The following is a 27,279-nucleotide window of genomic DNA, read 5'->3' as shown; positions in this document are numbered from 1 at the left end:
GGGGACCAGGAGAGGGAGATAGGAGAGCTCCCGTTGAAGAGGGCGGTGAGGAGCTTTAGATATCTTGGGGTCCAGATAGCTAGGAGTTGGGGGGCCCTGCATAGGCTAAATTTTTCGAGGTTGGTGGAACAGATGGAGGAGGAGTTTAGGAGGTGGGACGCGTTGCCGCTCTCTTTGGAGGGTAGGGTCCAGTCAGTTAAGATGATGGTGCTCCCGAGGTTTTTGTTTCTCTTCCAGTGCCTCCCCATATTGATCCCGAAGGCTTTTTTTTAGAAGGGTTAATAGGAGTATTCTGGGGTTCGTGTGGGCGCGCAAGACCCCGAGGATGAGGAGGGTATTCTTGGAGCAAGGCAGGGAGGTAGGCGGGTTGGCGTTGCCCAACTTGTGTGGGTATTACTGGGCTGCGAATGTGGTAATGATTCGTAGGTGGGTGATGGAGGGGGAGGGTGCCACATGGAAGAGGATGGAGGCGGCGTCCTGTGTGGGCACGACTTTGGAGGCGCTGGTGACGGCCCCGCTCCCACTCCCCCCAGCAAGGTGTTCTACGAGTCCAGTAGTGGTGGCTTCCCTCAAAATTTGGGACAGTGGAGGCGGCATGGGGGGGAAGTGAAGGCCTCAGTGTGGGCCCCGATACGGGGCAATCACCGGTTTGCACCAGGGAGAATAGATGGTGGGTTTTTGAGTTGGCATCGGGCAGGCATCAGGCGGATGGGGGACCTTTTCCTTGATGGGAAGTTTGCGACTTTAGAGGAGTTGGAGGGGAAGTGGGGTCTACCCCCCGGGAACAATTTCAGATAAATGCAGATTAGGGCGTTTGTTAAGCGGCAGGTGGCGGAGTTTCCGCTACTGTCGCCTAGGGGGGGTGCAGGATAGGGTGCTCTCGGGGACGTGGGTCGGTGAGGGTAGGATCTCGGCAATTTATCAGGTGAGGCAGGAGGAGGAGGAGGCCTCGGTGGAAGAGCTGAAAGCGAAGTGGGAGGAGGAGCTAGGGGAGGAGATCGACGAGGGGACGTGGGCGGATGCCCTGGGGAGGGTGAATTCGTCCTCTTCTTGCGCACGGCTCAGCTTAATTCAGCTGAAGGTGCTGCATAGGGCGCACATGACTGGGGCCAGGATGAGCCGGTTCTTTGGGGGAGAGGACAGATGTGGGAGGTGCTCGGGAGGCCCGGCGAACCCACCCACATGTTCTGGGCATGTCCGGCGTTGGAGGGGTTTTGGAAGGGGGTAGCGGGGACCTTGTCCAAGGTGGTCGGCTCCAAGGTGGAACCAGGCTGGGGGCTCGCGATCTTTGGGGTAGCATCGGAGCCGGGAGTGCAGGAGGTGAGAGAGGCCGGTACCCTGGCCTTTGCGTCTCTAGTAGCCCGGCGTAGGATTCTTTTACAGTGGAGGGACGCGAAGCCCCGGAGCCTGTAGGCCTGGATCAACGACGTGGTTGGGTTCATCAAGCTGGAGAAGGTCGAGTTTGCCCTGAGGGGATCGGTACAAGGGTTCTTCTGGCGGTGGCAGCCCTTTCTCGATTTTCTGGCGGAGGGTTAAAGGGTGGTCAATCTCAGCAGCAGCCGGCGGGGGGGGGGGGGGGGGGGGGGGGGGCAAGGGGGTGGTGGGTTAGGGATCTGTTAAGGGGGTTTGTTTTTGCGACTGTTTGTTTGCCACTTTCTTGTTTTTTGTATTGTTACTAATTTATTATTTTGTTTTGGGGGGGGGGGGTTCTTCTTTCTGTTAATTTTTATACCTTGTTTATTTTATTGGGAGAAAATTTGTTGTTGAAAAATTTGAATAAAAATTATTTTTTTTAAAAAAAGGAGAACACAAGAATTTGAAGCAGGTGTAGGCCACCATGCCCTTCAGGCCTGCCCACCATTCACTGTGATCATGGCTAATCTATGCCGGTCTCAACTCCTTTTCTGTGCCATTTCCCCAAAGCTCTCTATTCCACAATCTATCAAATATTTATTCACCTCCACTTTAAATACTTATAATGATTCAGCCTCCATCACCCTCCAGGGCAAAGAATTCCAGAGATTCACCGCCCTCTGTGAGAAGAAATTTCTACGCACCTACGCCCTTTATCTTGTAGCTATGTCCCCTTGTTATAGGGGCTGGTTTAGCTCACTGAGCTAAATCGCTGGCTTTTAAAGCAGGCCAGCAACACGGTTTGATTCCTGTACCAGCCTCCCTGGACAGGCGCCGGAATGTGGCGACTAGGGGCTTTTCACAGTAACTTCATTAAAGCCTACTCGTGATAATAAGCGATTTTCATTTCATTTTTTCATTTTGTTCGAGACTCTCCCTCTAGTGAAAACATCTCACCATCTTACCTTGCCAAGCCCCCGCAGGATTTTATATGTTTGAATAAGATCACCCCTCACTCTTCTAAACTACAAGGAATACAGAATATTTGGTCTCTCTTGACAGGACAACCCTTTAATCCCAGGAATTAGCCTGCTCAATCTCCTATGGACTGTCTCCAATATTGCTATATCCGTTTTTAGATCAGGAGACCAAAACTGTACGCAGTTTTCCAGATGAGACCTCACCAACACCCTATACAATTGCAACAGAACCTCCCTATTGTTAAACTCCAACGCCTTTGCAATAAAGACTAAAATGGTTTTGCCTTCTTAACTAGCTATTGCTTCTGCCTGTTAGCTTTGCCACCTCTACTGCTACCTTTTCTTTGCACATCACAGAAATAATTTAATTTCTTAATAAAATACTTGCAGACCTACTATGCCATTGCTCAGCGAGTTACAGGATATACCAGGGCTGGTTTAGCTCAGTGGGCTAGACAGCTGGCTTGTAATGCAGAACAAGGCCAGCAGTGCGGGTTCAGTTCCCGTACCGGCTATGTACCCGAACAGGCGCTGGAACATGGCGACTAGGGGCTTTTCATAATAACTTCATTGAAGCCTACTTGTGACAATAAAATATAATTATGGCTAATAACTGACTAATGACAGGAGCATGATGGTGTAATACAGTACATACTCTGTGGAACTCTCCCACAAAAAATTGTAGATACTGGCTCAATAATTTTAAATCTGAGATTGGTAGACTTTTGCTCGCCAAGGATATTAAGGAAGGCCAAAGCCAGTCATTAGGATGCAGATCAGCCATGATCATCATTTTATGATGGAACAGATTCAAGATGTCGAATCATCTGCATTTTCTTATGTAGGTACTGAGACTCAACTAATTTTGCTTGAATTGTTGTCCCTTGTAGACAGAGTTATCATCTAGTAATCTGAATCCAGATCCTAGTGATGACAGCTGATATGTTTTGCCACCCCTTGCCATATTCTGAATCAAATTATCTAGTCATCCATGAATATTTGAACCATGTTTGCAGTAACTGGGTTAAATAAAAATCACCAAGTTGAACCTATGAACCTATTTCGAAGATTTTCTATGTTTCTACATCAATCCTTTTTTGAGGAAAGAAAATCTGAATTCAAGCTTGAAAAGAATGGCAATCCTTACATTCCAATCTCTAACATTGATGAGATCTATGCAACTATGATATGACTTTGTCTGTCAAAATTACTCAAGCTAAAAGTAGATCAGCTATAATTTAGATCGGTTTGCTGAATTTTAGATGGTGCATGACAAATTGTATGATCATTATTTCTAGTTAATAGTAGTCCAAAATTTGGGATTTTTAGAGTAACCCTTGCAAACCCTTTTTGTGTTTTTCAGGCTCTACTACAAGTAGTCCTATTGTAACACCATGAAAGGCATCTGAAAGTTTGCAAAACACGGGAGTGTTTTGCTAGTTGTGATCATATTTCATCATTGGTCATGCCAATAGAGTGAAATTTCCATCTATTGACTACTTGCAACCAGTATAAATGGTAGCCCAAGCAGTTGGTCTTCCATTACGCCTGGAGTGAGCAGCTCCAGATAATTATTCAATACCAGCAAGGAAAATGCTGCAAGATTTAAGAATGCCTACGACTTAGCTTCATGCATCCAACCTGTGCAGTTGTTGTGGAAGGCCCACCACCTGAGGGATCCCCAAGCTCTTGCCAAGGCCCCACATCTGCTCCTGAAATGTCTCTCTTTCAAGCTTTGGGTCCAGTGCAGACCTGGCTAGGACAAGAGTTGGAGAAATGTGGGATTGATGCCATGATCTACACTCGATACGTCCTCAGTCTTCTGCTTCATGACAGTTATGACTATGACATGCAGGAACAGGTACGCAGAGTAACTTTATTTAGAAAAATGCAAAATTATTCATTGTTATTTTAGCATTGCAAGTAACTTGTTCGACGTTCTGGTTGTGAAATAAAAGGCGTCCATGATTTAACATTCGGTTTTCTATATCAGATAACCCAATAGGACAAATATATTAATGTTATCTGACTTTTGATTCCTGCTAAACAAATGGATGTTCAATTTGTCAAATAGTATTCCTCATGGCTTTCTGGATAATGTGTTTATTACCAACCATTGCAGCAATTCAAAGTATTTTGCAGAGATCAATTAACCAAGACATTCCATTCAATTCCAAACATCTTGCTTGAGTTTGTCATTGAGAAGTCAGATGAAGGCAAACATAACACAGGGCGATAGGCAGAGATAATTATTATTTGTACCTGCAAAGTGATTACATTTAGTAATCATATATCCCATGATTTATGGGATGCCCCAAGTTCCTTCCTCGTGAATGCTTCCTTGAAGCATCTATTTAATGATGACAGCAATAACTTGCCTTTGTATGTTGCCTTTCATGTAAGTATAATAGTATCAAGACTTTCAGAGGTGTAAAGAAAAAAATGGATGCCCAGCCAAATTCGGAGATATTTTGGACAGTTGACCAAAAGCTTGATAATTTTTTGCTTGTGCCTTCAATGCATAAGACCAAAAGAGATAGGAGCAGAATTTACTATTTGGCCCATCGGGTCTGCTCTGCCATTCAATCATGTCTGATATGTTCCTCACCCCCATTCTCCTGCTTTCTTCTCATAACCCTTGATCCCCTTATTAATCAAGAACTATCTTTGTCTTAAAGTAAGAAGTCTCACAGCACCAGGTTAAAGTCCAACAGGTTTATTTGAAATCACAAGCTTTCAGACCGCTGATCCATCATCATCTGAAGTGACTTCATTTACTAGTTCAGAATCTCGACCACTTGTGTAATGTTGTTGGTTAAATTTCCTCATTACTATGAACTTTATAATTACACTCTGTTTTTCCTAGCAAGAGATTTTTAAAAAGCTTTTATTTGTTTCAAGCTCATTATCAATAAATTCTGTGAATTATTTGCCTCCTTTTGTATCACAAAAGCTTATTTTACATATTTCTTGGAAACTTATTCTGGGTCAATTGGAGACTGGGAGAGAACAAGTTGGTAGAAAACAGGGGAGAGGTCATTTTGAAATTGTTTATTGTGAAGGCACAAGCTGGCTCCTGTACACCCTGTCCTGGGTTTTAAAGGAGCCATGTTGGATGCTGGCAAGAAACTCACTCACTAAAGTTGGAAGTTTCTTAATTGGATGTGATTGGGCATTGGTAACACAATTAACATCCTTGGGAGATGTTAATAAGCCTTTTTAAAATATTATTTAACTTGGCTCTAACTTTTACTGTTAAGGATCGATTTTCTGGAGATCAAGAAACTGACTGGGAAACTGGGGAAAAAGTGGGTGGGTGTGATCTACTGGCCGTGCCATGCCCCCATTGTGGGTGGGATCATTATTCGGCAAATCTGAATATTAGAGTGAGAATATTAGAGTAATGTGATATATGAATCTTAGTGCCGGTGTGATACCAGGTCTGTAGGCCCTAAGTCCCAATGACGTATCAAACAGCATGTCCCTTCAGCTGTTCACAACAGGCAGAGTACTGATCGTACTCAACCTATCCTTGCTTGCAAAACTCAGAATATAATGTCCAATATTAGATTTGATTCTGCAATGGACACGACTTATTGAACAATGCCAAGAATTACACTAACTACCAATTTAAGAATATCAATCTGACTTACCCACTTCTGCTTGCTGGAAGTTGCACATATTTATACGCAGGACCCTGTCTTCTGCAGGCAAAAGGAGTTTGTGCAGGTACTGTGCTTTTTTCAATTAAATTAAAACCAGGGAAGCATCAGTTCTCTGTTGCATTCCCTAGAACAATGCCTCGACCAATAGAATCCACTTGCTAATCAATCCGCACCCTTTTTTTCATTCATTATAAATTGTTGTTCCTGTTGAAATTTAGTATTCTTGCGTCTTTCCAGCTGAGTGCAAAACAAAAAGCTTTGACAGCATAGCACTTTTTTTCGGCAATACTCAAGTTCTACACCATCAAGCATCTATGTGGAGAATCTGGAAAAGCTGGGTTATTCAAGAGCAGTAAATGTTCATGGAGATTTAATAGGTGTTTTTAATATTGTGGAGGATTGTGATAGACTATATAGGGAAAAACGTTTCATTGGAAGGATGGTCAATAACCAAAGAATACAGATTTTAGATAATGAGCAAAGCAACCAAAGGAGAAATCACCACCAGTACTTGCTATAATGACAAACCTGTAACAAACAAATGGTGCTTTATCTCAGCTCAAAAATATTGCTAATATCACAATTTCACACTCCAAGTCAACAATTCAAAAATTTCAGATGCCCATCGTTGTGCTTTATTAAATTCTTGTACAACAATATTGATGCCGTTTTCAGGTATGCATCTTGTATTTTGAGCAATTTCTAGCATCTACTTTAATATCCCTCATAACATGTGAGTGGTGTTATGCAAGCCCAAGAACCCATTATTATGTCTATACTTGGTGCTTTTATTAATGGATAGAGTTTATTATATTTATCAAATCCACTACTAATTGAGCTTTACTTTGAATTGTGAAATGGTAGTATAATCCATATGCTAATTTTTTCACTTAATTTTATGGAATAGGAAAATGACATCTTCTTGGGCTGGGAGAAAGGAACCACCAAGAAATGGGGCAAAGGAAAAAAGAAGTGTTCAGATCTGAGTCTTGAGGAAATGAAGAAACAGGCTGCTGTTCAGTGTCTGCGTTCTGCTTCAGATGAAGTAAGGAACATTGCATGTCTGAATTAGACAATTGAAAATTATATATTTTTTAATAAATGTTTTATGTTGGGTTTTTGAATAAAGTATATTTACCGTTATGTACACAAAATAGAATACACACACACATACATACATACATACATACATACATACATACATACATATATATATATTATATATGTGTATACAATAACCCCTCCCCCTCCCCTTCTCCTGTGGTTCGCCTTTCTTTCTCTCTTAGGTTTAGCTGCTATTCCCCCCTCCCGGTCTATCCCTCCCTCCTCTGCCTCTGCTACTTTCCCCTGATTCTTGGTTACCTGGCTATTCTTCTGCTTGTTCATTGGCCACAAACAGGTCCCTGAACAATTGGGTGAATGGCTCCCACGTTCTGTGGAAGCCGTCGTCTGACCCTCGGATGACGAATTTCATTTTCTCCATTTGGAGAGATTCTGAGAGGTCGGACAGCCAGTCTGCAGCTTTGGGTGGTGCTGCTGACCGCCAGCCGAATAGGATTCTATGACGGGCGATCAGGGAGGCAAAGGCAAGGGTGTCCGCCCTCCTCCCCAGGAATAGATCTGACTGGGACATTTGAAACTGCTAATTAGGTTTTTTTGTCCACTGCTTGGAAATTTCTATGTGCATTTGTGGAAATCAGTGCAGCAATGAGTTTTCTCGCAATATATTGGTGTTCTTATTGCCATACTTGTTTGAATAACTATAGTTGTATTAACTCGTGGTTCTTGGTTATTTTCTGCCTTTAATTATCATAATCGTAAAATACAAACATAAATTGTATTAAAGCTTTACAAAGCATTTATAAACTAGGCTTGTGATGCATGCTTGTGATTCTGAATTATTTTATTTGTGAGCACTGATAGTTTCATTACATCATCTGCAGAAAACCTCAAATAGGCTTAGTTGGCAAATGGAGAAGCCTGAACATAGAATTTTTGTGGATAGGAAAGATTATTTGATCAATGCTCCAATGTTGTATTCGAACCAATGTCTGGTTGCTTAGCAGGGTAGTAATGTTTTCATAATCGCAATAACTCCAGAACCATAACATTTCAGAGTGTTTGACCATCTCTGTCTATACCTACCAAATTATGACCACAATAAAAGATACCATGCATAGTTATTTTTTAAGTGGAATACATTAACAGAAATTAACTCATTAAAATGTTACATGTACCCGCTAGTACTTGGGAGAAATTTTTTTTTCATTTCTTGATTTAATCTAATTTTAATGGTGTTCTGTCCTTAACCTCTATGCCCACAATTCAAACAACTTAGCCAGCTTGTGTCTGAAGGGTTCATTCATCTATAATCTAAACAGAAAATGCTCAGCAGGTCAGCCAACATCCATGGAAAGAACAATAGAGTTTTTTTTTTAAATCATTTTTATTGAGAAATTTTGATTTTATACAACATTGACGCACCTTAGTAAAATACCGAAAATAACAATAATATTAACAATCATATACATTCGCCCATCCCCATGAACAACCCAGCATTTTAAGAACAACGCATATTAACACACTATAAAGTTACAGAATAAACACTACAATAATGCACCCCCCCCCGGGTTGCTGCTGCTATTGACCCAGTTACCTATCTCTGAGCCAGGAAGTCCAAAAAAGGCTGCCATCGTTTATAGAACCCTTGTATTGATCCTCTCGGGGCAAATTTGACCTTTTCCAATTTTATAAATCCCGCCATGTCACTGATCCAGGTCTCCACACTTGGGGGCCTTGCATCCTTCCATTGTAACAGAATCCTTCGACGGGCTACGAGGGACGCAAAGGCCAGGACACCGGCCTCTTTCGCCTCCTACACTCCCGGCTCTACCGCAACTCCAAAAATCGCGAGTCCCCACCCTGGTTTGACCCTGGATCCAACCACCCTCGACACCGTCCCCGCCACCCCCTTCCAGAATTCTTCCAGTGCTGGGCATGCCCAGAACATATGGGCGTGGTTCGCAGGACTCCCCGAACATCTGGTGCACCTGTCCTCACCCCCGAAGAACCTACTCATCCTAGTCCCAGACATGTGGGCCCGGTGCAGCACCTTAAATTGGATGAGACTAAGCCTCGCACATGAGGAGGAAGAGTTGACTCTCTCCAAGGCATCCGCCCAAGTCCCGTCCTCTATCTGCTCCCCGAGTTCCTCCTCCCATTTAGCCTTCAGCTCCTCCACTGACGACTCCTCCACCTCCTGCATTACCTTATAGATGTCAGACACCTTCCCCTCTCCTACCCACACCCCCGAAAGCACTCTGTCCATCGTCCCCTGCGAGGGCAGCAAAGGGAATCCCTCTACCTGTCGCCTAGCAAACGCCTTTACCTGCAGGTATCTGAACATGTTCCCCTGGGGAAGGCCAAATTTATCTTCCAGTTCCCCCAGGCCCGCAAACCTCCCGCCAATAAACAGGTCCCTCAATTTGCTGATGCCCGCCCTTTGCCACCCCCTGAATCCCCCATCCGTGTTCCCCGGGATGAACCGATGGTTGCCACCCAGTGGAGCCTCCATCGAGCCCCCTGTTTCCCCTCGATGCTGTCTCCATTGTTCCCAGATTCTTAGGGTCGCCGCCACCACCGGGCTCGTGGTAAACCTCTTAGGGGAGAGCGGCAACGGTGCCGTTACCATGGCACCCAGGCTCGTACCTCTACATGACGCCATCTCCATTCTTTTCCACGCCGCCCCTCCCCCCTCCATCACCCATTTACGCACCATTGACACATTGGCTGCCCAATAGTACCCCAGAAGGTTGGGCAGTGCCAGCCCACCTCCATCCCTTCCTCGCTCCAGGAACACCCTCCTCACTCTCGGAGTCCCATGTGCCCACACAAAACTCAGAATACTGCTAGTCACTCTCCTAAAGAAGGCCCTGGGGATAAATATGGGCAGGCACTGAAAAAGGAACAAGAACCTCGGAAGCACTGTCATTTTGACGGACTGCACCCTCCCCGCCAACGACAATGGCAGCATGTCCCACCTCCTGAACTCCTCCTCCATCTGATCTACCAGCCTGGTAAAGTTATGCTTGTGGAGAGTCCCCCAGTCCCTGGCCACTTGCACCCCCAGGTACCTAAAGCTCTCCCCAGCCCGCCTAAGCGGGAGCCTACCAATTCCTTCCTCCTGGTCTCCAGGGTGCACCACAAACACCTCGCTCTTGCCTAAGTTTAATTTATAACCTGAGAAGGTCCCAAACTCGGCTAGTAACTCCATCACTCCCGGCATCCCTCCCACCGGGTCCGCCACATACAGTAACAGGTCGTCGGCATACAACGACACCCTATGTTCCTCTCCACCTCGCACCAAGCCTCTCCACCTCTCTGAATCTCTCAATGCCATCGCCAGCGGCTCGATTGCCAGTGCAAACAACAAGGGGGACAAGGGGCAACCCTGCCTGGTCCCTCGGTAAAGCCGGAAGTACTCCGACCTCCTCCTATTCGTAGCCACGCACGCCATCGGGGCCTCATATAACAGCCTTACCCATCTAATGAACCCTTCACCAAATCCAAACCTCCCCAACACCTCCCATAGGTACCCCCACTCCACTCTATCGAAGGCCTTCTCCGCATCCAGTGCCACCACTATCTCTGCCTCCCCCTCAATCGCCGGCATCATAATGACATTCAGCAATCTCCGCACATTCGTGTTCAGCTGCCTTCCCTTCACAAAACCTGTCTGGTCCTCGTGCACAACCCCTGGCACACAGTCCTCTATCCTGGTGGCCAGGATTTTTGCCAGCACCTTAGCGTCCACGTTGAGGAGAGATATGGGCCTGTATGAACCACACTGCTGGGGGTCCTTGTCCTTCTTTAAAATTAACGAGATCAGCGCCCGTGACATCGTCGGGGGCAAAGTCCCCCCCTCCCACGCTTCATTGAGTGTTCGCACCAGCAAGGGGCCCACTAGATCCGCAAACTTTTTATAAAATTCCACCGGGAACCCATCCGGCCCCGGTGCCTTCCCTGACTGCATCTGCCCGCTCCCCTTAACTAGCTTCTCCAGCTCAATCGGCGCACCCAACCCCTCCACCTTCTCCTCCTGCACCTTCGGGAAAGAAAGCCCGTCAAGGAACCTCTCCATTCCCCTCCTCTCCCCCGTTGGCTCCGACCGGTACAGTTCCCCGTAAAAATCCTTGAAGACCTCATTCACCTCTACCCCCTTCCGCACCACATTCCCACTCTTATCTCTCACTCCAGCAATCTCCTTAGCCGCATCCCGCTTACGCAGCTGATGAGCCAGCATCCTACTCGCCTTTTCACCATGTTCGTACACTGCCCCTTGTGCCTTCCTCCACTGTGCCTCCGCCTTTCTAGTGGTCAGCAAATCAAATTTAGCCTGCAGGCTGCGCCTCTCCCCCAACAGTCCCTCCTCTGGTGCCTCTGCATACCTCCTGTCCACCTCCAGCATCTTTCCCACCAGTCTATCCCTCTCACTCCTCTCGCTCCTCTCCCTGTGTGCCCGGATGGATATCAGCTCCCCACGAATTACTGCCTTCAGGGCTTCCCAGACCATCCCCACCTGAACCTCCCCCGTATCATTCACCTCAAGGTACCCCTCAATACTTGCCCGGACCCTCCTACACACCTCCTCCTCCGCCAACAACCCCACATCCAACCGCCACAACGGACGTTGGTCTCGCACCTCTCCCATCTCCAACTCTATCCAATGCGGAGCGTGGTCGGAGATTGCAATGGCCGAATACTCGGCCTCCTCCACTCTCGGAATCAGTCCCCTACTCACCACGAAGAAATCTATCCGAGAGTAGACCCTATGTACGTGGGAGAAGAAAGAGTACTCGCGTGCCCTCGGCCTTACAAACCTCCATGGATCCACCCCACCCATCTGGTCCATAAACCCTCTCAGTACCTTGGCCGCCGCCGGCCTCCTACCCGTCCTAGAGCTGGACCGATCCAGTGAAGGATCCAACACCGTATTAAAGTCCCCCCCTATGATCAGACCTCCCGCCTCCAGATCCGGGATCCGTCCCAACATAGGCCTCATAAAGCCCGCATCGTCCCAATTTGGGGCATACACACTAGCCAGTACCACCTTCTCTCCTTGTAGCCTGCCCCTAACCATCACATACCTACCCCCCTTATCCGCCACCACCTCCGATGCCTCAAACAACACATTTTTCCCCACCAGAATCGCCACTCCCCGGTTCCTCACATCCAACCCCGAGTGGAAAACCTGCCCCACCCATCCCTTCCTCAGGCGGACCTGGTCCGCCACCCTCAGGTGGGTCTCCTGAAGCATTGCCACATCCGCCTTTAGCCCCTTCAGGTGAGCCAGTACCCTCGACCGCTTCACCGGCCCATTCAACCCTCTCACATTCCAGGTGACCAACCGGATCAGAGGGCGTCCCCCCCCCCCCCCCCCGTCGGCTAGCCATAGCCCGTTGACTTCCCGCCCCAGGCCAGCACTCCCTGCTCGACCCCGTCCACATAGCGACAACCCCTCACCTCTGTCCCCCCCAGCCCCCACCAGCTCCTTCTTGACCCTACCAGCAGCAACCCGGTATTCCCCTTTCCCCCCTCCCTTCGCCCCCAGGCTAGGAAACCCTCCCAGCCGCGAACCGTCCTCCATTGTACTTCCGTGGGTCAGCTAACTTCTGCTGACCCCGGAAACTCCCGCCAATAGCCCGACCCCTCCCGAAGTGGGATCATCCCCCAATCTATCCCTCCTCCTGGCACCGCTCCAGCGCGGGGAAGAACCAGTTAAGGCCCCGCCTCCCCCGTCACCATCTCCACCCCCCAGCCCCGCAGCACGGGAAACCAGAGGAAAGCCCGCGCTTTTGCACTGCCCCACCACACCCTTCTGACGCAGCTCCCAAATATCAGCCCCACTCCGGCATAGAATACAACATACCCCCCCGACCCTCCCCTCAAGATACACAGCCCAGACAATGTCCCACAGCACAAAAACAAAAACATAGCAGAACAACCCCTCCGTAAATAACCATATCAAAATTGCAAAAGTACTAAAACAAGAAGAAAACAACAGAAGAAAAAGAGAACACAGCAACAGCAAAATCCAGCACTAATACCTTACAGCCGACCTCGCAACCCCCAACCCCTAGTTCAAGTCCAGTTTCTCCGTCCGCACGAAGGCCCACGCCTCCTCCGGGGAATCGAAATAATGGTGCCGGTCCAAATAAGTTACCCACAGGCGCGCGGGCGGCAACATTCCGAACTTTATCTTTTTTCTATAAAGCACCTCTTTCGTCCGATTAAATCCGGACCGCCGCTTAGCCACCTCCGCACTCCAGTCCTGGTAGATCCGCACTACCCCATTCTCCCAATTGCTGCTCTTCACCTTCTTGGCCCAGCGCAGCACGCACTCCCGATCACTGAACCGGTGGAACCTCACCAGCACCGCACGCGGGGGTTCATCTTCCTTGGGCCTCCTGGCCAGCACCCTGTGCGCTCCCTCCAGCTCCAAGGGCAGATGGAGAGATCCGGCCCCCACCAGCGAATTCAGCATTACAGCCACATAGGCTGTCAGGTCCGATCCCTCCAGCCCCTCTGCAAGGCCCAAGATCCGCAGGTTTTTCCGCCTCATGCGGTGATCCAGCTCCTCAAAGCGTTCCTGCCACTTCTTGTGTAGTGCTTCGTGCCCCTCCACCTTACTCACGAGGACCACGGCCTCCTCCTCTCGTTCAATGGCCTGCGTCTGCAACTTCTTGATGGCAGCACCCTGGGTGGACTGAATCTCTGACAGCCTTCTGTTCGTTTCCTGCAGAGAGCTCAGTACTTCATCCTTGAATTCTTTAAAGCAGCGCAGGAGATCAGTTTGTTGTTCCTGGGCCCAGAGTCTCTATTCCTCTGGAGCTCTGTCGGCGGCCATCTTGGGTCCCTTCCCCCGTTTTTTCTGAGGAGCTGCTGCTGTTTTTTCCCCCTTTCCACTCCGAGTTCGAGTCATGGACTGCAGGGAAAGTCGTTCAGCACACCTTCCCCCCCACCGGGAGACGTCGAAAAATTTCCGTTTTGGGCTCTCAAAAGAGCCGAAAAATCTCTTTAAAACGGGAGCTCCCAAATGTGTGGCTTACTGATCCATCACAGCCACCGGAAGTCAAAAGAACAATAGAGTTAGCGCCACTGGCCTATTATCAGAACTTTTTTTTTCTTTTTTTAAAATTTAGAGTACCCAATTATTTTTTCCAATTAAGGGGCAATTTAGAGTGGCCAATCTACCTATCCTGCACATCTTTGGGTTGTGGGGGTGAAACCCACGCAGACACGGGGAGAATGTGCAAACTCCACACGGACAGTGACCCAGGGCCGGGATTCCAACCCGGGTCCTCGGCGTCGTAAGCAGCAATGCTAACCCCTGTGCCACCGTGCTGCCCCCTGTTATCAGAACTGAGTATTTGTCTCCATGTTACTTCTTGACCTGCTGAGTATTTCCAACATTGTCTGTTTTTATTTCACTTTTCCAGCCACAGCAATATTCTGCTTTTATTTTGGGCGCTCTCACAGCACAGAATAGCGCTCCTGCGGCATGCTAGTTGGGAGATTATGGGTCTATGGTACTTGATTTTAAATCTATTAATTAACATGAATGGTAAATTTAACACTGAATGGCAGCAATTTTCCAGACAACAATCCCCATAGCCTGGAATGCCCAGCCTTGGATTTGGATTTAGATTTGTTTATTGTCACGTGTACCGAGGTACAGTGAAAAGTATCTTTCTGCGTGCAGCTCAAACAGATCATTTGTACATGAAAAAATAATAAGAGGGCAAAACACGATACACAATGTAAATACATAGACAACGGCATCGGATAAAGCATACAGGCGTGTAGTATTAACCTGATCAGTCTATAAGAGGGTCGTTTAGGGGTCTGGTAACAGTGGGGTAGAAGCTGTTTTTGAATCTGTGCGTGTTCTCAGACTTTTGTATCTCTTGCCCCATAGAAAAAGTTGGAGTTACCACTTCTGATGCTTCTAAATTTTTCCTGCAAAATGGCTTTGCAGGTTTTCTCCAAACCCCTAATTCTGAATGTCACAAATGAAAAGCAATATTTAAAATGTGGTCATGTCCATTGTTCTCTATTAAGTTAGATAATTTTATCAAATGCATACAAAATACATCCTGACACTTACTGAATTTTGTTAATGGCTTCGTTTTTTTGGGTCCTGGGGAGCTTTGCAACGGTTTAGAGCACTGTGGAGCTGAACTCCGAGATCGGGCCGCCATTTTGAAAGGGTGCCCAATCTCTATTTGAGGTTGTGGGTCCCCCACACACCCCACCCGTGGGAAATGTCACCCCCTACACACATGGGCACTACCCCATAAGTGTCAAGTGAGGGCACCCTGCTATGGGGTCACTGGGGGTCCCCCTCTTTAGCACCACCACCCCCCCCGCCCGCCCGCCAAGCCTATCCTGCACACTCCCACCCTTTGAATTCCCTCTCCACCCTCCTTTCTTGGGCATGGCCTCCCTAGGGCCATGACTATTGGTAGTGCCACCCTGGCACCCAGGCAGTGCTCCAGTCAGCTTGGTAGTGCCACCCAGACACCTTGGCAGTGCCATGGGGAGGGCCAGGGGGCCATACTGCACTATCCCATACCACCCAGGGGCCTCCAATGGCTCTGACGATCCCCCAGGTGCCGTTCTGCCTAGTCCACATTCTCGTGGACGAGTAATGATTGGCGCCTGGCTGCAGCCTCGCTGGGGAGACCAGTGAATCAAGGGAGGCCGATAGACCCCGGCTCGGTCGGCTTCAGTAGGTTTATGATCTACTTTGCCCACTGGGCCGGATGGGATTTACCCCAGAAGACTGAGGGAAGCAAGGGAGGAAATTGCTGGGGCCTTGACGGACATCTTTGTATCCTCATTGGCTACAGGTGAGATCCCAGAGCACTGGAGAATAGCTAATGTGGTCCTGCTGTTTAAGAAAGATAGGAGGGATAATCCTGGAAACTATTGGCTGGTGAGCCTCACGTCTGTAGTAGGTATATTATTGGAGATAATTCTCGGACATGATTTATACCCAATTGGAAACAAATGGACTCATTAGCGATAGACAGCATGGTTTTTGTGAAGGGGAGGTTGTGCCTCACCAACTTGATCAAGTTTTTTTGAGGAGTTGACAAAGATGATTGATGAGGGAAGGGCAGTGGATGTTGCTTACATGGACTTCAGTAAAGCCTTTGACAAGGTTCCTCAAGGCAGACTGGTACAAAAGATGAAGTCACACGGGATCAGAGATGAGGTGGTAAGATGGATACAGAACTGGCTTGGTCGAAGAAGTTAACGGGTAGCAGTCGAAGAGTGTTTTTCTGAATGGAAGGTTGTGACTTGTGGGGCGGGATTCTGCGCAAATCGTCGGGGCGGGAAAAAACGGCGCAAACCCTGGCGGGAACCACTCCGGCGTCGAGCCGCCCCAAAGGTGCGGAATCCTCTGCACCTTCGGGGGCTACGACGGCGCCGGAGTGGTTTGCGCCGCGCCAGCAAACGGGAAGGGGCTTGGTGCCAGCGTGAGTTGGCGCATGCGCAGGAGCGCCAGCGTCGGCTGGCGTCATCCCCGCACATGTGCAGGGGGGGTTCATCTCCGTGTCGGCCATCACGGATCGGTACAAGGCTGACGCAGAGGAATAGAGTGCCCCCACGGCACAGGCCCGCCTGTGGATCGGTGGGCCCCGATCGCGGGCCTGGCCACTGTGGGGGTACCCCCCGGGACCAGATCGCCCCGCGCCCCCCCGAGGACCCCAGAGGCCGCCCATGGAGCTGGGTCCCGCCAGTAGGGACCAACCTTGATTTACGCTGGCGGCACCCTCGTTAAACGGGTGGGACTTCGGCATCGCGGCCCGGAGAATTTTGAGGACGGCGAGGACGGGATTCACGCCGACCCCCGGGGATTCTCCGACCCGGTGAAGGGTCGGAGAATCCCGCCCGTGGTGTTCCACAGGGATCTGTACTTGGGCCTCTGTTGTTTGTAGTGTCCATAAACAATTTGGAGGAAAATGTAGCTGGTCTGATTAGTAAATTCACAGATGACACCAAGGTTGGTGGAGTGGCAGATAGTGTTGAGGATTGTCAGAGGATACAGCAGGACAGATAGGTTGGAAACTTGGGCAGGGAAATGGCAAACAGAGTTTAATCCAGAGAAATGTGAGGTAATGCATTTTGGGAGGTCTAATGTACCAAACAGGGGAAATATACCTTAAATGGCAAAACTCTCAGGAACATAGAAAGTCAGAGAGATCTGGATGTGCAGGTCCACAGAGCTTTGAAGGTGGCAACACAAGTGGACAAGGTAGTCAAGAAAGCATATGTAATGCGTAACTTCATTGGACGGGGCATCGGGTATAAAAACCGGCAAGTCATGCTACAGTTGTATAGAACCTTGGTAAGACCGCACTTGGAATATTGCGCACAATTCTGGTCGCCACACGATCAGAAGGATGTGGAGGCTTTGGAGAGAGTGCAGAGAAGGTTTACCAGGATGATGCCTAGTCTGGAGGGTGTTAGCTATGTGGAGAGGCTGAATAGACTTGCACTGTTTTCATTAGAAAGACGGAGGTTGAGGGGTGACCTGATAGAGGTCTACAAGATTATACGGTGCATGGAGAGAGTCAATGGGCAGGCACTCTTTCCCAGGGTGGAGGGATCAGTCACCAGGGGACAGAGGTTTAAGGTCCGTGGAGCAAAGTTCAGAGGAGATGTGCGAAATAGGTTCTTTACGTAGAGGGTTGTGAGTGCCTGGAACGTGTAGCCAGAGGAGGTAGTGGAAGCAGATACATTAAAGGTGTTCAAAAGGCATCTTGCCAAACACATGGATAGTATGGGTGTAGAGGGAAACGGCACAAGGAAGTGCGGAGGGTTTTGGCAAAGGTTGGTATCATGAGCAGTACAGGCTTGGAGGGCCAAAGGGCCTGTTCCTGAGCTGCATTGTTCTATGTTCAGCGAGCGTCGTTTAGTCCCACTCCTTTTGGGAAGAGATCTGAATCCGATGCCTCGCGAGGCACGGAGGCAGCCGGGAAGTCTGTGGGAGGCTTCACCCCGGATTCACTGGCCACGTCGTGCTCTCACTCGCATGCAACACGTCCAGATAATTGCAGCCTTTTTGTTTTGTAGTGGTGTGGATGCTAACCCCCCGTCTCTCTCCCTGATTTAGCTCACTGGGCTAAATCGCTAGCTTTTCAAGCAGGCCAGCAGCACGGTTCGATTCCCGTATCAGCCTCCCCGGACAGGCGCCGGAATGTGGCGACTAGGGGCTTTTCACAGTAACTTCATTGAAGCCTGCTCGTGACATTAAGCAATTTTCATTTCATTCATTTCATTTTCCGACCCAACCCCCAACGTAACTGCTGATCCCAAACAGGCCCTTGAATATGGTGGTGAACTGCTTCCACCTGGAGTGGAATCCCTTCATCAGATCCCCTGATGGCAAATTTGATTTTCTCAAGCCTCAGGAATTCCACCAGTTTGGCCAGCCAGTTTGAGGCCTTGCGTGGCGCTGCCGATCTCCATTGTGCAGGAGTCGTCGACGGGCTATCAGGGAGGCGGCGACCAGGGCATCGGCCCCCCTCCCCTTGAAGAATTCAGACTGTTCTGACACCCAGAAGACCACCTCAAATGGGCATGGCTCCACCCTAACCCCCACGACCTTGGACATGGCCTTGAAGAAGGTGGTCGAGAATCCAATCAGCCGTGGGCAGGACCAGAACATGTAGGAGTGGTTGGCCCGACCCCCCTGACATGGCTCACATCTGACTTCCACCTCCGGGAACGACCAGTTCATGCCTGTCCTGGTCAGGTGTGCCTTTTAGCTGTGTCAGGCTCAGCTTCACACGCAAGGAAGTGGAGTTCACCATGTGCAGTACCTCACTCCATAGTCGTCCCCCTATCTCGATGCCAAGGTCTTCATTCCACCTCTCCCACGTTTCGTCCAGTGGGGCCCTTACCTACTCCAGCAGTCGTCCAAATATGTCTGCACACTTTCCCTCTCCTGTGCCAACAGCCTGTCCAACAGTGTGTGTCCGGGTAGCTGGGAGTACGATGAGGCCTCCTTGCGGAGGAAGTCCTGTATTTGAAAATACCAGAGCTCGTTCCCTTTCGGACGGTGGAACTGTTAGTTCCTCTAAGCTTGTCACTTTGTCGTTTACGTATATCTCTCTGACCTTCACACCCTTCCTCCCCTCTCCAGGTTTTATACGTGGCATCCAACTTGGCCGAGGTGAACCTGTGGTTCTTGTATATAGGGGCTGCGATGGACATATCTTTAGGTTTAAAGTGGTGTCTAAGCTGGTTCTAGGCTCTTAGTGTGGCTACAACTGGGCTCGTCGAGGACTAAGACGGTGCCCAGTGACCACAAGGACTTCCCAATACAGGAGGTCTTTTGCATCTGTACCCATTCCGCCCCCGGCTCCCCCAGCCAACCCCGCATCCTTTCTACATTTGCTGCCCAGTAATAGAACAGAGGTTCGGCGCAGTGTGCAGCCCCCTGAGAACCATCTTGTATAGGATGGTTTTGCAGACCCTGGGGTTCTTTCCCCGCCCACACGAAGGCCGAGACTAGTTTGTCCGCCTTGGTGAAGAAGGATTTGGTGATGAAGATTGTGGGTGATCTAAATATGTAGAGGAACCTTGGCAGGATATTAGTTTTTATTGCCGGCACTCTCCCCGCCAGGCAGTGCAGGAGTGAGTCCCACCCCCGCAGGGCTCTTTTTACCTCCACTACCAGGCTAGACAAGATTCCACTTGTGAAGCCGGGCCCAATGGTAGGCTACCTGGATCCACAGGTATCTGAACTTGGTTTGGCCAGTTTGAATGACAGTGTTCCCAACTCTGCTTCTCCCGCCTGGGGCATTCACCGGGAAGATATGACTCTTGCTCAGGTTAAGTTCGTATCCCGAGCAGGGTCCGAACTCCCTCAGGAGTTCCATTATCTTATCCATGCTGGCTGGTTCGTTCGAGATGTAGAGGAGCCAGTCATCTGCATAGAGAGAGAGATTCTGTGCTCCCTGTCTCCTCTCAGAATGCCTCTTCACCCCTTTGATCTGACCGTGATAGCCAGTGGCTCAATTGCCAGAGCGAACAGCAGCGAGAACACCGGGCATCCCTGCCTTGTGCCTCTGTACCTGGGCTGGTGGCGTTTGTGTGTACTCTCATCATTGGAGCGCTGTACAGCAATTTCACCAATGAGGTGAACACTGACCCAAACCGTTCCAGTACCTTCCACTCCACCCAGTTGAAGGCCTCCTCTGCGTCCAGGGAGATGGTCACTTTTGGTGTCTCCTCCCCAGGTGGGGACATGATCACGTTCAGCAGGCATCTGATGTTCACCGTTAGCTGCCTTGTCCTTGACCAACACAGTCTGAAATTTCCACGGTCACTTCTGGCAAGCAATTCTACAGTCCTCTCACCAGAACTTTCGGCAGGACTTTAACATCAATATTTAGGAGTGAGATGGGTCTCTATGACCCACACTCTGCTTGGTCTTTGTATTTCTTTGGGACCAGTGAGATCGAGGCCTGTGCCAATGTGGGTGGCAGGAGCCCCTTGACGGTGAGTCATTGAACATCTCCTGCAGGTGCGGAGCCAGGGCTGCAGCAAATCTTTTGTAGAATTTCACTGAGAACCCATCAGGTCCCAGTGCCTTCAGACTCCAATGGTTCTTCCAGTCCCCCTCCCTTTTCTTCACCCTCAGTTGGGAAGCCCAGCCTGCCCCAGAATTGCTTCAGCTTCAAGTCCCCCTCCAGGGCCTCAAAGGTGTACAGTCCTTGGTAGAAGGCCGCAAGGGGTCCATTGATCTCCTCTGTCCCGTGACCACCGGTTTCTGATCTGTGCTCTTTCTCATATGGCCGCTTGTTTCCTCAGCTGGTGTATTAATAGGTGGCTGGCCTTGTCCCCGTGTTCATAAAAGGTACCCTGTACCAGGCAGAGCTGGCTCATTGCTTTCCCAGTGGAAAGCAGGTTGAACTCCATTTACAGTTTTTCCCCCTCTGCTAGAAACTACACGATTGGGGCCGTGGAGTACCACCAATCCACTTCCAGTATGGAGTCGATCAGCCGCTGCTTGTCGCCTTTACTCCGCTGTTATTATTTCCCCTGTGATCACTGCCTTCAGTGCTTCCCCTTACTGGTTGCAGCTTACGCAGCTGTCGATGGCTAATGTGCCTTTTTGGTTGGAGACAGGCTGTGTCCAGCCTCCGCGAGGGGGGTTTCAGGTGACTTTCCTGCCGGCGGTGGTGGGGGGCATTTCTGTTCCCTCCTCTTCCTTTGGGGTCAGCCCTGCATGCCATTGTTCTTGGCCCATCCAAGTTGGTCGCTGCCACCTTCCTCTTTCCACCCATCTCCATGTCTGACCTGTGTGAGCAGCATTATAGAATTACAGAATTTACAGTGCAGAAGGAGGCCATTTGGCCCATTGAGTCTTGAAAGAGCACCCTACCCAAGCCCACACCTCCACCCTATCCCCGTAACCCAGTAACCCCACCCAACCTTTTGGACACTAAGGGCAATTTAGCATGGCCAATCCACCTGACCTGCACATCTTTGGATTGTGGGAGGAAACAGGAGCACCTGGAGGAAACCCACGCAGACGCGGGGAGATCGTGCAGACTCCACACAGGCAGTGACCCAAGCCGGGAATCGAACCTGGGACCCTGGAGCTGTGAGCAACTGTGTTAACCACTATGCTGTCATGCTGCCCTAGGGAAAAACAGGAAACCATTCTACCCACCCACCCCACCAGATGCTCCCTCCCTCGAGGGAGGCACGCCATGGCCCCTTACTCGCGTTACTCACATTCACCAGAATGTTCACTAATATGTTCTCCCGGATCCCTGGCACTGTGAGGCAGCACTGCTAACCGCTGTGCCCCCGTGCTGCCCACTTTATACTTATGCCCACATTATACTTACTAGTTGATCATATTGTCTTCCCATCATTGACCAATCTTGCATAACTCAGTGGGCTACTTTACAACCTGCTCAACAATAGAGTGACTGATCTACCGACACTTGCAATTTAATCACTTACCCCAAGCTCAGCATAGTCAGTTGACATGTAGATTTGTTTGCCATTTTCCTTTGGTGCATTAGCTGCTTCCTCTTTCTCCTCCTCCTGGTTCTTCAACCACAAATCATACAGTTGTTCCAAGTCTTGAACTGGCAATGTTTAATTTAAAGTGGCACAGTGAAATCTTTATTTACATAAAGCCTACCTTCTTAATTTGTCTTCATCCCTTTTGAATTCACCATACTTCCTTACACTTGTCTTGCCAAACTATTAATGTAGCATATATGGTAGTTCTTTAGCTGATCAATACATTCAGCCCCGTTAGCATAATAAAACAGTCCCAATGCGCTTTACACTCTCACCCTTCCCTCCAGGGGATTTTCACAGTCGCTTCATTGCAGTGTTAATATAAGCCTACTTGTGACAATAATAAAGACTATTATTATTCCTTGCTCTTGTTTTCTCTCCCACACCCCTCTCTCCTGCTCTCCGCTCCTGTCCCGATCCTTTGCACTTTTCATAGTACTCTCGTAACTCCTCTGTCCACTTATGCTCCCCTCTTGCTCCTCTCCTATCTTTCGATTTTCACTTTCATTTTTCCACCTTTCCTTAATATATATTTTTTCCATGAGCAACAATACAGTAGGTTCAAATAAATAGCAGGCAATAAAACAAAATTTGGCAATGTCTCTGAATTACTGGCCTAATAATGCACCATGCGTAACATAGCTACAGCCCTAATTATTGTGAAACAGTAATCCTTCAACTTGCTCTTAGCCAAGCCATGGGCAATGTGCTAGTTCTATTATTAAAATGATTAACCTACTTCCATTATGTGTTTTTATTACTGGTAACTGATCTGAGCACGCAAATAATTCAATCTGCATGCTTAGATTAGCTGAAATATGTTGTGCCAGAGTACACTGATTTCTCTAAACCCTACACTTTAACCATTTCAGAATGATGTTATTTTTCCAGCATTTCATTTAGAACAAATAAAATGCCTCTTCTTTTCAAACAGTCCTGGGCTATGATAAAAAATCGTATCCAACGACAATTTCACAATCCCTATTACAGAAACATGAAAATTTACATTAGAAGATTTATTTTTTTCCTCCTCCTCTTATAGCACCTTTCGCATTCTCAAAGCACTTCAAAGTCAAAGTACTTTTGAAAAGTAGCCACTGTTGTAATGTAAGGAAACAGCAACCAGTTTGCACATAGCAATGAGGCAAATGCTCAGAAATCTGGTTTTACTGGCTTTAAGCAATAAGTAAGTGTTGGCCAGGACACTAAAAGAACTGTTCTTTGAACAGTCTCATGGCATCTTTTACACCCACCTCATAAAGCATGGTCTCACCTGAAATTCGGGAGTCCAACTGTGCACCACTACCTCGGTACGCCACTGCAGTGTCAGTTTAGATCAGGTTTCCCAAACTGGGGATGGTGCAGCAAGAATATAAGAAGGATGAAAGGAACACAGGCTGACTGAGAAAGGGGCTGACGATGCAACTGCTCATAACCAGAGCAGGTACATCAGAAGTCTAAATTTTTTGAATTCTAGAAGAAACAAGAAATTTAAGTTTAAATTCAAGAAAAGGTGTTAACTGACATACAATCAAGTCTCATGGAGTGATCTCTGCACAGTGTGGATTGTTGAATTCTCATCTAGATACAGAAACCAAAGATATGCAGGTTAGGTGGATTGGCCGTGATAAATTGCCCTTAGTGTTCAAAATTGCCCTTAGTATTGGGTGGGGTTACTGGGTTATGGGGATAGGGTGGAGGTGTTAACCTTGGGTAGGGTGCTCTTTCCAGGAGCCGGTGCAGACCCGATGGGCCGAATGGCCTCCTTCTGCACTGTAAATTCTATGATTTGAAACTGGACCAATTAAAACAGTCCTTACTGCAGAATAATCAGTTTTTGCACCAGCAGCTGCTCTGCTTGGCCTAAATTCTGCTTATTGAAATCAGGAGGACTATAAAGTTGGGATTTTCCTGTATTACACCATATCACTAGATGCTTTATTTTTAATTTTAAAGTTTCATTCAAATTCGAAGAAATTTATATTTTTGATTGTCGGTCTGCCACAGGAATGCAGGAAGGTGGGAGTGAGACTCCATTGGGTTGCAGCTGCAGGTATCTAATATTCTAGTTTGCTGCCAGTCCAGATGATCTTGTCTGATTTATATTTCTTATTCCCGATTGAAGTGTTCCAAATGCCTCGGCGCCCACTAGCTGTGTTCTATAACTGACCTCACTTTGAAAATTGTGAAGGAATAGAATTTTTGAAATTAAGTTGCCGGCAAGAGAAGTAGAAAACACCTTCTGTATTTGAGATTTATATTACAATTCTGATGAAAATTGTTGACCACACCGTGCTGTAGGTGTTGCTGAAGATACTTGAAATAAAAACAGAAAATCCTGGAAATACTCAGCCAGTCAGCATCATCAGTGGAGAGCGAAACAGAGTTAATATTTCAGGTCAATGACCTTTCATTCTGTTCTGATGTATTTTCAATATTTTTTGTTTTTATTTAAGCTAAAATGTCACATGGAGATCAAACATCCTTCTGCCCTCTCAGATAAATGTGAAGACTTTTTCCAAAAAAATTACTCTTTGAACTGAAAGGATAGATGCAGTTGATGAATGAAGTTTGAAAGCTATCTTTTAGCATTGACCGTCGAACTAGGCGAGCAGCGCAGCATGTTTTTGACCAGTTCTGAATCAATATTGTACCATTGTTTCTTTAAGCTGGTGTTTTAGGGTTTTTCCAGACAATTTGACCAACATAATTTACACGCTCAATGAACTTTCATTTTTGCAAGTTAGAAACTGTAACATTTTTGTCATACACAAAAAGTTCAGAGCTTTGACAAAAGTTTTTAATATGGACTAGGGACGTGTTGCCAGATGTTGCAAATTCCGGACATTGTCTTCTGTTATTGTGAACAATAATATCAGTCTTAAAAGTTGGAAGATGTAATTGTAGAACATTTGTCTTTGCTTTGCAAAACAAAAATCATAAATATTTTCTGAAAGAGGCAAATGAATTGCAGTTTTCCTGGGTTTGGAATTTGTTTTCAGAGTGTTTCAGAGCAAAGGCCAAGATTGCTGTGAGTCTAAAAGATAATTTGATCTATAATGTAGATGATCTGTTTTCAGAGACAATTTTAAAGTCATGACTCTGGATCATTTCTGACTTTCAATTCAGAGAGTTCCTAGGTTATACCAAAGAATCATTGAGATAGTTGTCCACTTGTTTCTGCTTGTATCTGTGAAGTTCAGTTTTCTTCCTGTATTTGTTACCCAAAGAAGCATGGAAGCAACTTAAATGTGGAGACTGATTTGCATTTAAAACACTAAAACAAACCAGGATTCCCTGAACTTTACACTAGCAAACTGGTTCCTCCGCCTAATTGAGATAAAGGCAAGTCATTGAATATTCTTTTGTGTTCATGTTTATTCGGATATATAGTTCTGGTACTTTCTATCTTATTTTAAGATAGCCGAGATTGTAAAATCCTCTTGTTCTGAGTGTTCACTTCCCCCATTTCCCCTGTCAGCACTCATTGGTGTTTTGTGCCCCCTCCACCATAGGCAGGATTCAGAGGTAAGCCAATGGAGATCAGCAGGGACAATAATTTGGGCCTTTGCCAATGAGCAAGATTTATCCACCCAGCCTCTTTAACCTGTACTGATGAGAAAAACTGCTGCTGATAAACTGTGTAAATCCTCTCTTTCATTGAAGGGAAAAATAACCGTTGGCACCCTCGTACTTTCCTCCAGGGGCAACCATCCCTGGCCCGTTGCCACCTATTCCAGAAAACACTCAACTTGGCTTTGGTAAACTGTTCACTTTTTCAGCACTGGTTTCTCACTGTCCACTCTAGAATCATTCCCATTCATCTCCTTTTCCACCCTATCCTTCCCTTCACCGTAATCAGTTCTTCATTCCCTCAGTATTGTGTTATGATTTAAGCATGTGGAGTATCTTAAAGCCATGATCTTTGCTACAACTGAACAATTACTCGGCCCCCTCCACCACCCCAACCTCAGCTCTGTATGTCTCTAAGGCTACTCTTCTACAACTTGATTTTTCCTTTTACAAAATTTCTCATTCACCGCCACAACTCTTCTTCTGGTAGCTGGCTGTTTCATTTCTTCTATCTATGCTGATATGAATTCACTTACCTCTAAATCCCTTCCTTTTTGCTCCTTTAATTCCCAACCTTTTGTCTGGTTATAATCTAACTTTTCACGAAGATTTAAAATAGAAGGGTACTGCCACCAGTCCAATGTTTTCTTTTGTAATAATTTTAATATGCTTTCATGTCACATGAAGGAAGAAGTGCAGAATATGTCTGATCCTTAAATTCCATTGACAAATCACTTTACAGGCTTTCTCCTGCATTTTTCTTTTAACATAAGATTAAATTTAAAAGCATTGCAATTTGGGAATATTCTGTTTGTACTGTTTCTGCAAAGTTGTTGGTTTGCTGAATTTGACTGTATCTGAACTTACTATGATCAAGCAATGTTATGGCATCAGTGTCATTCTAGTGCTGTTACCTAAGCATTGTTAATTTGTAAGTTTATTCAGAATAATTGCAATGAAAATATTGTAAGCTGTGGGCTTCTAAATTCAATAGAAGCAGCAGTCACAGTGCAACATACTGTTTTAAGTTACTTGTGGATGGGCAGCTGATCTCTACAACAGCTGTTTAATCCTCCTCTGACATCCTTCATGTTAAAGAAACTGATCTGTCATGCTGCACGAGTACTATCTCTGGCCAAAGGCAATACTGCATGCAATGACATCCAAAAGCGTAACACACAGTAGCCAGACTCTTCCAACACCCTGAAATTATGCCTGGTTAAAGGAGGTTAAGTTTTATCAATCATCTCTTATATTCAGGAAACAAATAAACTGAAACCTGTGACATCTTGCCTCCTAAAATAAGGTTGCTATATAATGGAGGCAGAGTTATCTGTCTCAGTTATTCATGTATAGATGTCAGATCAGTTGTTTTGTCTTCAGTTCACTTACATTTTTACACACTAGGTTTAGCTCACTCTGTATGCACTAGATAGCAAATATTTTGATTCTACCAGTTGCCATCAGTTACCACTGTTGATTGCCAAACTGTTCTGCACATCTTTGGGTTATGGGGGTGAGACCCACGCAGGCTCTGGAAGAATGGGCAAACTCCACACGGACAGTGACTCGGCTGGGATCGATCCCAT

General features: G+C 47.3%; 1 protein-coding gene across 4 annotated transcripts in view; it reads left to right on the top strand.

The window, feature by feature from the left end:
* kiaa0232 (KIAA0232 ortholog) overlaps window positions 1–27,279 on the top strand; it is a 129,668-nt gene that overhangs the window by 45,749 nt on the left and 56,640 nt on the right. For all 4 annotated transcript variants that reach the window (XM_038792533.1, XM_038792534.1, XM_038792532.1 and 1 more), the window contains exons 2-3: window positions 3,697–4,194; window positions 6,906–7,043. In XM_038792533.1, coding sequence (XP_038648461.1) covers window positions 3,964–4,194; window positions 6,906–7,043 — 369 coding nt within the window. In that variant the 5' untranslated portion in view covers window positions 3,697–3,963. The remainder of the gene's footprint in view (window positions 1–3,696; window positions 4,195–6,905; window positions 7,044–27,279) is intronic.

This window comes from Scyliorhinus canicula, chromosome 3, assembly GCF_902713615.1.
Source record: "Scyliorhinus canicula chromosome 3, sScyCan1.1, whole genome shotgun sequence".
NCBI lineage: Eukaryota > Metazoa > Chordata > Chondrichthyes > Carcharhiniformes > Scyliorhinidae > Scyliorhinus > Scyliorhinus canicula.
Note: the sequence above shows the minus strand (reverse complement) of the source record. Positions and strands in the feature narration are given on the sequence as shown.